General features: G+C 45.7%; 2 protein-coding genes across 2 annotated transcripts in view; one reads left to right on the top strand and one right to left on the bottom strand.

Moving 5' to 3' along the window:
• LOC144101385 (ribosomal L1 domain-containing protein 1-like) overlaps positions 1-9,830 on the top strand; it is a 486,157-nt gene that overhangs the window by 171,916 nt on the left and 304,411 nt on the right. The gene's annotated exons all lie outside the window — the stretch shown is intronic.
• The window catches only part of LOC144101383 (uncharacterized), a 67,216-nt gene continuing 58,190 nt past the window's right edge, over positions 805-9,830 (bottom strand). Inside the window, exon 5 of the mRNA XM_077634517.1 lies at positions 805-941. Within this exon, the coding sequence (XP_077490643.1) occupies positions 805-941 (137 nt within the window). The remainder of the gene's footprint in view (positions 942-9,830) is intronic.

Genomic DNA, 9,830 nt, shown 5'->3' with positions numbered 1-9,830 from the left:
TCCTCGGCGCAGCCGGAAGCACTAGCCTCGCCATGACGACAAAGGACGGCTCGCCTCTGTTCCAGAGAAAGCAGTTTGTCCGTGAGCGTTTTGCCCGGCAGCTGTGGCTACCTCCCGCTGTCCCGAGCCCATATAACCATGCTCCGACAATCTAGCACGTGATCCGGAATCAAGTGTGCGAGGCACTAGCATCGGTTTGCTCCCAGCCGCCCGTTGTAGTGCCGCTTACCTACGCAGAAGCCGTCAGAAAACCTCGCCAAGAACCTTCTGCTCCGTTTCTACCTTTAACGCCGTCGACATATTTTCCTCCTGCTCAACCTATGCTCGACCACCACCCCAATAAAGAAATTTTGTGCACGATTGGATTCGAGCCGCCATCCTTCCGTTCCGCAGCCGTGTGCGGTAACGACTACGCTACTTCCTACCAACGCATATGTAGTTCTCCTTCTCTAGGACGCTGGAGAGGGTTTGCAGAAAGGCGTCTAATCAGACAGATCCCTCCCAAACGCCCTCCAGTGTATCCAGCATCTAAGATCCACAAACAATTGTGTACATAATTCACATCTTAACTGCACATGAGTGACACAAGCAGCAAAACCGCACTAAAGGCTTTCGCCTCACCGCACTTTAGGTCCACAAAGCGCCCCTCTGAATTTTCTTAGGACATTTTGTACATCCCTGAATTCATCGTCTTTTCAAGTTACTCACATAAAGTGGCGGCTACGTTATTTCACTAACAGCGCTCAATTTCACACGGTTTATTTTTTGGTGGATTTATGCACATAATAGTATGTTGCTGGATATCTAGTAGTCTCCCTCGGTGTCGATGCAAAGGACTCTGCTGTGCTCCGGAACATTGACGCCGCAGGTGTCCGCGAATTGGTCCATGCATACTTGGGGCACTGAGTCCTTGAATTTTTTCTTGATCCACAAGAGACATTCAGAGAAAAAAGTAATTGTCATGCATTTATTAAACACCCACACATATATCTGAGCTTTTGAGCAAATTTCGCCTCTACAGATGGTTATGCGAAACAATATTGTCGCTTGCAAATACGCTGGAAGAATCAGCTTCGTTCTTAATGAAACATTCAGGCACAATTTTCGTTGGAACTGATCTTATCTGAGCTTCTGAGCAAATTTCGCCTTTACAGATGGCTATGCGAAACAATATTGTCGCTTGCAAATACGCTGGAAGAGTCAGCTTCGTTCTTAATGAAACATTCAGGCACAATTTTTGGTGGAACTGATCTTATCTGAGCTTTTGAGCAAATTTCGCCTCTACAGACGCCTATGCGAAACAATATTGTCGCTTGCAAATACGCTGCAAGAATCAGCTTCGTTCTTAATGAAACATTTAGCAACAATTTTCGGTGGAACTGATCTTATCTGAGCTTTTGAGCAAATTTCGCCTCTGCAGATGCCTATGCGAAACAATATTGTCGCTTGCAAATACGCTGCAAGAATCAGCTTCGTTCTTAATGAAACATTTAGGTACAATTTTCGGTGGAACTGATCTTATCTGAGCTTTTGAGCAAATTTCGCCTCTACAGATGCCTATGCGAAACAATATTGTCGCTTGCAAATACGCTGCAAGAATCAGCTTCGTTCTTAATGAAACATTTAGGCACAATTTTCGGCGGAACTGATCTTATCTGAGCTTTTGAGCAAATTTCGCCTCTACAGATGCCTATGCGAAACAATATTGTCGCTTGCAAATACGCTGCAAGAATCAGCTTCGTTCTTAATGAAACATTTAGGCACAATTTTTGGTGGAACTGATCTTATCTGAGCTTTTGAGCAAATTTCGCCTCTACAGATGCCTATGCGAAACAATATTGTCGCTTGCAAATACGCTGCAAGAATCAGCTTCGTTCTTAATGAAACATTTAGGCACAATTTTCGGCGGAACTGATCTTATCTGAGCTTTTGAGCAAATTTCGCCTCTACAGATGTCTATGCGAAACAATATTGTCGCTTGCAAATACGCTGCAAGAATCAGCTTCGTTCTTAATGAAACATTTAGGCACAATTTTCGGTGGAACTGATCTTATCTGAGCTTTTGAGCAAATTTCGCCTCCACAGATGCCTATGCGAAACAATATTGTCGCTTGCAAATACGCTGCAAGAATCAGCTTCGTTCTTAATGAAACATTTAGGCACAATTTTCGGTGGAACTGATCTTATCTGAGCTTTTGAGGAAATTTCGCCTTTACAGATGGCTATGCGAAGCAATATTGTCGCTTTCCTCACGTCCTGAAGAGCCCATCCCATAACTGAAAGGCTCGTGCTTGATAACTTTTGTTGCGTAGCTTCACAAATATTTCACGGAATAGACTTGTCAGAATGCAGCGATGGCGCAGAGATTTAGCATCTGCCTCGAGTGCATTATATAACCTGAGTTCGAATTCCGGTGCTGCGCAATCCTACGCCAGATAAAAAAAAGCGCGTGTCGATGGAATTGCATAAATAAGCATAGATTGAGACGATATCGGTGACCAGAAGCGACAACGTGATCCCTCATCACAGCAGGATTTTGCCACCCTGGTGTACTTGGCCGCAACCTCTTATGTGAATACACTTATTAACCCTCGGTCCTCAGTCCCCAGCGGCTGCGGAGCAACTGACCACGGCGGCGGTCAGCCTATGAAGCAGCGGAGGGTGCTAAGGATATCTGGCTCCGGACAGGCCACCATTGGAAGCTTAACTTTGCGGCGTTTGACGCTAGAACCATATCCAGTGAGGCTAGTTGAGCATTGCTGTTCGAGAACCTAACAAGAATTAAGTAGGATGTCACAGGGCCTAGTGAAGTTAGGAGGACTGGTGAGGCGTATAGAATGATAAAGAGCGGGCACGTACTACGCTCTCGTGGCTTAGCGTAAAGACGAGAACTAGATGTGGGATTCCTCATCAATAAGGATATAGCTGAAAACAGAGGATTTCTGTAATATTAACCAGAGGGTTGCAGTTGTTGTAATTAAGCCTAATAAGGGGTACACACCGAAGGTGGTACCAGTCCTACGCCCCTGCTTCGAGCCATGATGATCAGATCGTCGAAAGATCCTGTGTATACGGGTTATCGGCAATGAGGAAAGTAAAAACACAGCACAGTGTACTAATGGGTGACTTCAAGGCGAAGGAAGGCGAGAAGCAGGCTGGCGACCAGGTGGTAGGCGACTATGGGATAGGCTCTAGGAGTAGCAGGGGAGAGCTATTAGTAGAGTTAGCAGATAGAAATAATTTACGGATCATGAATGCATCCTTCCGCAAACCGGAGAAGAGGAAGTGAACGTGAAAGAGGCCTAATGGAGAGACTAAAAATGAAGTAGATTTCTTACTGTGCGCTCAACCTGGCGTAGTGCAGGTTGTGGAGGTCGACAGGAAGGTGCGCTGTACTTACCGCAGAATGGTAAGGTCTGGAATTATCCTAGACTTGAAGCGGGAAGGGAAGAATCTAATAAGGAGGAAGCCCGTCAACGAGTTAGCGGTAAGAGGGAAATTAGAGGAATTCATGATCTCGCTGCAAAAACAGATGTTCGGCTGTAACTGCGGACGACGGCCTTAATGCTCAAGTAATGAACTATAATCTCACAGCTATGGTTACGGAGTGCGCAGTAGGAGTAGGCGCCAGAATAATTAGGCTGGATGCCGTCAGGTTATCGCAGAAGAGGAAATATAATTGATTAAGAAACGCCAGAGCATGAAAGTCTCCAACCCGAAAGTTATAACAGGACTGGCAGAGCTGTCAAGGTCATCAATAAGCGCAAAGTAACCGACATAAGGAAGTTTTATATGGATATAATCGAAAATTGATCTATTAAACATACAGGAAAAGAGAAATGAACGTCTCGTTAAGACATACATATGAAGGAAATCAACAGTCACCGATATCGAAGAGAATAGGGGAATGTTTCGATTTCTGGGGTAATACAGGACGTATTACGTCCGCCGCTATGCACGAGGGGGGTGCTAGTGAACACTCTCGAGGTTCGGTTGCACACAAAATAATTACCACCGCAGCCGTCGCGGTAGCTTAGTGGTTATAGCGCTCGGCTGCTGACCCGAAAGACGCGGGTTCGATTCTGGCAACGGCGGTCGCATTTCGGCGACGGCTAAATGCCAGAGGCCTGTTTACTGCGCGATGTCAGTGCTTATGTTGTCATCGTTTTCTGTTGTCCGTGCCCGTGGTTACTGCGCTAGAAAACATGGAACACAGAAGCAGAAGATTGTTGTTGTTGTTTCCTCTAGAAAACATGGAACACAAAAGCAGAAGATTGTTGTTGTTGTTTCCTCCCAAGCGATGGCAAATGCCCACGGTAGAAGTCTGGCCAGGGTTTGGTGCAGATACTAACAGGAGGATAATTCATTCAGGTTTATGTCAAGCGGCCCATAAATAAAAAAATTGAGGAATTTGTGAAAACAAATAAGAGATATTGAGTGGTTTTGAAGAATTTGGAATGAAAATCGAGAAAAACAAAGAGTTGAGGATTAAAGCAAGTTAATTTTAAAGGAATAATAATAAGTAAATAAATTTGCCGGGCTGCGAGCGTCGTCCACTTCTGCTTTTCCCCTCGTGGGTATGGGCCGTTTTACGAGGCCAACAACAACAACAACAACAACAACAACAACTTCTGTTGTCTGCATTTTCTAGCGCAGTAACCGCTTTTTCACTGCGCTATCTCCCTTCACTCCTCCCCTACCTTTTTCTTCTCAAAATCATCGGAGATTGAAAATGTAGGTTTTATATTACAAGTTCCTTTTATTTTTTTCTTATTTCATAATACTGGGACTACCTGTCCTTGCTGAGTTCTTATCAGGTCTGCACGGCCATTAGCACCGCTCCCCCTATCAACAGTGGAAGCCTGCCCACCCGAGCGATAACGTGCCATTTTATGAGGTCAACAACAACAACGTCTAGCACGCACGCACGCACGCACGCGCACACACGCACGCACACAAACACAGACAAGTGTTGTTTATGGCGCTATCTTTTGCTGGCTTTTAATGCGAAAGCATTTTATGCCCCATTATCACTAAAGCCGGCGTCCGTCTCTGCCATGGCATGAAATCTCTGAGTAACGCGGTATAACACAACATAGTGGCGTTGACGTCTACAGCAAAGAAAATAAAGCAAGATTTCTTCCCAAGGAGTGAGAAATTGGACCGAGGACCCTTAGATTGTGAGGCGAGCAGGTAGCCAATAGGCCATAAAACTGCTTTTTTTCCTTGGTATTTATTACACTGAAATTTTGATCTATTTACAAGAAATCTTTACAAAAGCTTTTGGGCAACGCCACGAAGGACAGCTAAAAAGAGAGGACTAGACAAGAGGGAAGAATGGGTACGTCACCAAGAGGAAGAGCCACTCTGGTGTAAAGTCTGTCTGTTCGCACACTTCGCTCAGAGGAACGGGAAGAAAGGGATTTGGAAGAAATGCCTTACTTTGCTTTGCTTTATGGGAGTTTGACGTCCCACAGGGACTCAGGCTATGAGGGACGCAGTAGTGAAGGGCTCCGGGAATTTCTACATCCTGGAATTATTTAACGTGCAAAGACATCGCACAGTACACGGGCTTCTAGAATTCCATCTCTATCGAAGTGTGATCGCCGCTGCCGGGATTGAACCCACGTCTTTCGGGTCAGCAGCCGAGCGCCATAACCACTGAGCGTTTGGAAGAAATTACATTTTTTAAAACAACTGATTCACAGTACCGGTCCATCATTCTAGTTTTCCATAAGCTGTGTAGTCCAATCAGAAAAAAAAGATATAAAAAAGATCATCAACATATTGCGCTCTGGTGAGGTATCATTTTATATGAGAAGTCAAATAAATTCGCTTTTTCAAGGCCCGTTGCAACAACAGAATTACGACCTTACAATAGATGAAGGAATGTTCAACTAACTCAGAAAGATCACAGGGGCGGAAGTTCACAGATGGCACAAAAATGCCTTTTTTTTCTGAAGACAAGTCCTTACGGGCAGTGTCTCTGTATGTAACTTGTAGAAGGAAGTTTTAGTGCGCGGTCCAAGTAACATTTTTGCACCAGCGTAAGGGCATCGTGCCCTGGCAATCCAAAGTACAATGAGCGGAAAATAGGGGGTGGTAAAAGCATCGAAATAATGTCTTTGCATAGTCATCTTCGCGACACTGAAAACAAGAACTCTGCTGAAAAACGGACTGCCATAAAACGCCCAGCAAAATATGCCTCGTGCCTAAATCCACATAAACAAGTACGGTCACAGAAGTTTGGGGACACATTCAGTGCGGGTAAAGAATGCATTAACTTAATTTGTCTGCAAAAATGCTCGAACTACCTGATGAGAAGTGGCGCGAAAAAAATATAAAGCGGGAACAAACTGCCGCACATTTAGACGGACTGAACCTAGCCCAGCCGCGCGGCCGGAAAAAGATCACGGCACATGGGTTCAATGGAGGACCCCCATGCAGTAGTTGCTAAACTATGTGAAAGTGGTGAATAGAAATCCTGGTACAGAAAATATTCTGCAAAATGCAATAGCTTTTTTGTTGCTAGAAACAAGTTACAGGCGGTAGCCTTGCCGAATATTGAGCGACCAAGTGCGACAAATTCCACAAAACCACGGTACTTCTTGGTGAGCAATTACGAAGCCAGTGTATGCGTTTCCATGGGACTGCATGCGGCCATGCTACCTAAATAAAAGTTCCGGTAAAATATCAATACCCGTGCGAAAATTCTGGGTCAAAGTGTTTGAAAAATGAAACAGTTATATCTAAGCACAGTTTTTCTTCCATTCTGTCTGAATCTTCTTTGTTTTCTCTACTGAACGCTTTCGAGAAGCACACCGCTTTTGCTTGGCGCGCTTCATTTCAAGTGTCTTGCGGTGTACATAGAGCTCCACATCCAACACGGCGCAGTTCTGGTCCTCGTAGTAGAATACGCCCTCCCTTACTGTGTGATCTGCAAAAGTAGAAAACAAGTCTCAAAAATCAAAGAAAGCTTACGGAATTACGTACAAAAATTGCATAATTTATTCATTATCAGGCGCAGACAGGGAATAACAATAATAAAATAATAATTGGTTTTTGGGGAAAGGAAATGGCGCAGTATCTGTCTCATTATCGTTGGACACCTAAATCGCGCCGTAAGGGAAGGGATGAAGGAGGGAGTGAAAGAAGAAAGGGAGAAGGAGATGCCGTAGTGGAGGGCTCCGGAATAATTTCGACCACCTGGGGATCTTTAACGTGCACTGACATCGCACAGCACACGGGCGCCTTAGCGTTTTGCCTCCATAAAAACGCAGCCGCCGCGGTCGGGTTCAAACCCGGGAACTCCGGATCAGTAGCCGAGCGCCCTAACCACTGAGCCACAGCGGCGGATCAGACTGGGGAATTGAAAATTGGTTTTTGGGGAAAGGAAATGGCGCAGTATCTGTCTCATATCGGATGGCACCAGAGACCGGGACCGAGAAATTGAAAATTGGTTTTTAGGGAAAGGAAATGGCGCAGTATCTGTCTCGCCTGAACCGCGCCGTAAAGGAAGGGATAAAGGGTAAAGTGAAAGAAGAAAGAGAGAAAGAGGTGTCGCAGTGGAGGGCTACGGAATAATTTCGACCACCAGGGGATCTTTAACGTGCACTGATATCGCACAGCACACGGGCGCCTTAGCGCTTCGCCTCCATCGAAATGCAGCCACCGCGGTCGGGTTTGAACCCGGGAACTCCGGATCAGTAGCCGAGTTCCCTAACCACTGAGCTACCGCAGCGGCTCGCAGACCGGGGCTGGCATGGAACTCTTCACCGGAAAGTCATCACACATTTCGATTCAGGTGAGCCGCTGACCTTTCTCTATGTTTTATTACTTTTCTGTGCGTCGGAATCGCCGAGTTGTACAGTCCTTCTCTCGGTACTCTTGGCATGGTACCAATTTGACATTGGCGGGCATCATATTCCTTTCCTCTGCTGCACTTTCACTTCGATCGCAACATTCGTTTCTATTAAACCGACTATATCTACACTGTAGTGCCCATTTCATGCTTGCACGTGCTTATTAATTCGAAGGCATTAACTGGCTTATCGACACGAAGACCCGGCGTCACCAAAAAAGTGGTGGCGTTACCGAACTCGCTCGATTGGTGGAAACAGTGTGACGTCATGAAAACGGTAAAATACGAAAAGTTAAGCAGTTGTGGCCAGTACTGTATTACAACTGCAATAACTACAAAGAATAGAATAAAATTAGAAAAGAGTTGTAATAGAATTGGAATAGAATTAAAAAGGCATTCGAATAAAATTAGATTGTGATTGTGATTTTTTGTGGTGCAATGACATCTGCGGCCAAAGAGCGCAATGGTGGTGGTAGTGGTTTTATTAAAATAATAGTAAAAAGGAAGGAAAAGATTTTTGCTAGCCCCGGCATCTGCCATCGATACTGAAGCACCTGAGCTGGAGCAGCGGAAATAAAGGACAGCAGGCAGAATGGAGAAATGAAATGAAAGAGGTGAGGGGACAGGAATAGAGGACAGGGGGAGAAGTAATATGTACAAACTATTTACACAATAAGTAATGTGTCCAGGTTGTGCGCGTGATTAGTTCAGTTTAGAGGAATTAAATCACACACGCGCACAGCACTGTGTAGGTTACAACTGGAGTGGGGCGTCCAGTTATTAATCGTTCAAGGTAGAACTCGCGGAGCGTTCGGTCACTGCGTGTAACTACCTGACGGAGAACAGACGGGACGTCAAGCCCGTGTGTTCGAGGAATGCACAGAGGCTCACCAAAGTTCGCTCACGAGTGCGCGCACTGCCCTGCGGCCACAATAGCGTCTTGATGGAGTCTGGTAGTATGCCCTGCGCCCTATAGGCCGCGAGCATATCGCGACGAGCATCGGCGAACGCGGAGCAGCGAAGGAGCAGATGTTCTAGTGTTTCGTCTTTTTTCGGCATTTTTCGTCTTTTCAAGCTGGGGTCAAAAACCCACTTCCCAAGCATTTCACCCTAAAGACGCCGAGCACCACACCAAGGGAAAGCTTGAAACCATTGTATCACCGGTGGGTGCCGGCGGCACTGGGGATCGAACCCCGCATCTTCCGCATGCGAGGCGGATGATCAAACCACTATGCTACAGCTGCGGTTAAATTATAATTAAATTGGAATACAATTGGAATACAATTTCAGCGCTTTCTCATTGGTCGTAGGTAAGTTGCGAAGTGCAATCGGTAATTCTTGTTTGGCATTGTCTATCAGATTCAAAAGAGAGTATGACCTACGAGCTCGAACCAAACATATGATCCCTAGACAGTATTTAAATATAGGCCAGCCTCCCTCCTGCTTGTATTAATGCTCTTTTTCTCCCGACAATCGTCCTCGATAGTATTCTGAATCGTTTTTTTAAAAAGCCGTCAATGCAACTACTAGAGCCTGTGGCAAAGTTTTCGAACTTCCAAAATTCGAACTTATTCCAGCTTTTTTGACTGCTTGCCAGCTTTGCTAAGGGGCTAATCGTGTTTGTAACCAACTTTCTTAAAGCGAAGTGCGCAAGTTTGGTTTTTCTGAATAAACAGCGTTTTTCTGGCGCTGACCCCGCGGTGCAGAAGCGTTAAGGAGCTCGTGAGTCAAAAAGGCCATCGCCAACGTCGGCGTCTCCAGAGTCTAAGGCTGCCGCTGCTCCATCGCGTCGTTAGTGCGCGAAAAATCCCAGTAGTACCAGCGGCGGAGGCCTTGCCTAGCTTGAAAGAACGGAAGCTTTCCACTTCATGCAGAGGCCACCAGGAGCGCTGTGAGTGAGTTTGACGTCATCGTTCGTCCTTGAGGAAGCGGAGTCAAAAGTTTCCATTGCGCACGGGCCCTATAGGAG

Source organism: Amblyomma americanum, chromosome 8 (genome assembly GCF_052857255.1).
Source record: "Amblyomma americanum isolate KBUSLIRL-KWMA chromosome 8, ASM5285725v1, whole genome shotgun sequence".
Taxonomy (NCBI): Eukaryota; Metazoa; Arthropoda; class Arachnida; order Ixodida; family Ixodidae; genus Amblyomma; species Amblyomma americanum.
The sequence above is the reverse complement of the archived record's forward strand: the minus strand, read 5'-3'. Positions and strand labels throughout refer to the sequence as shown.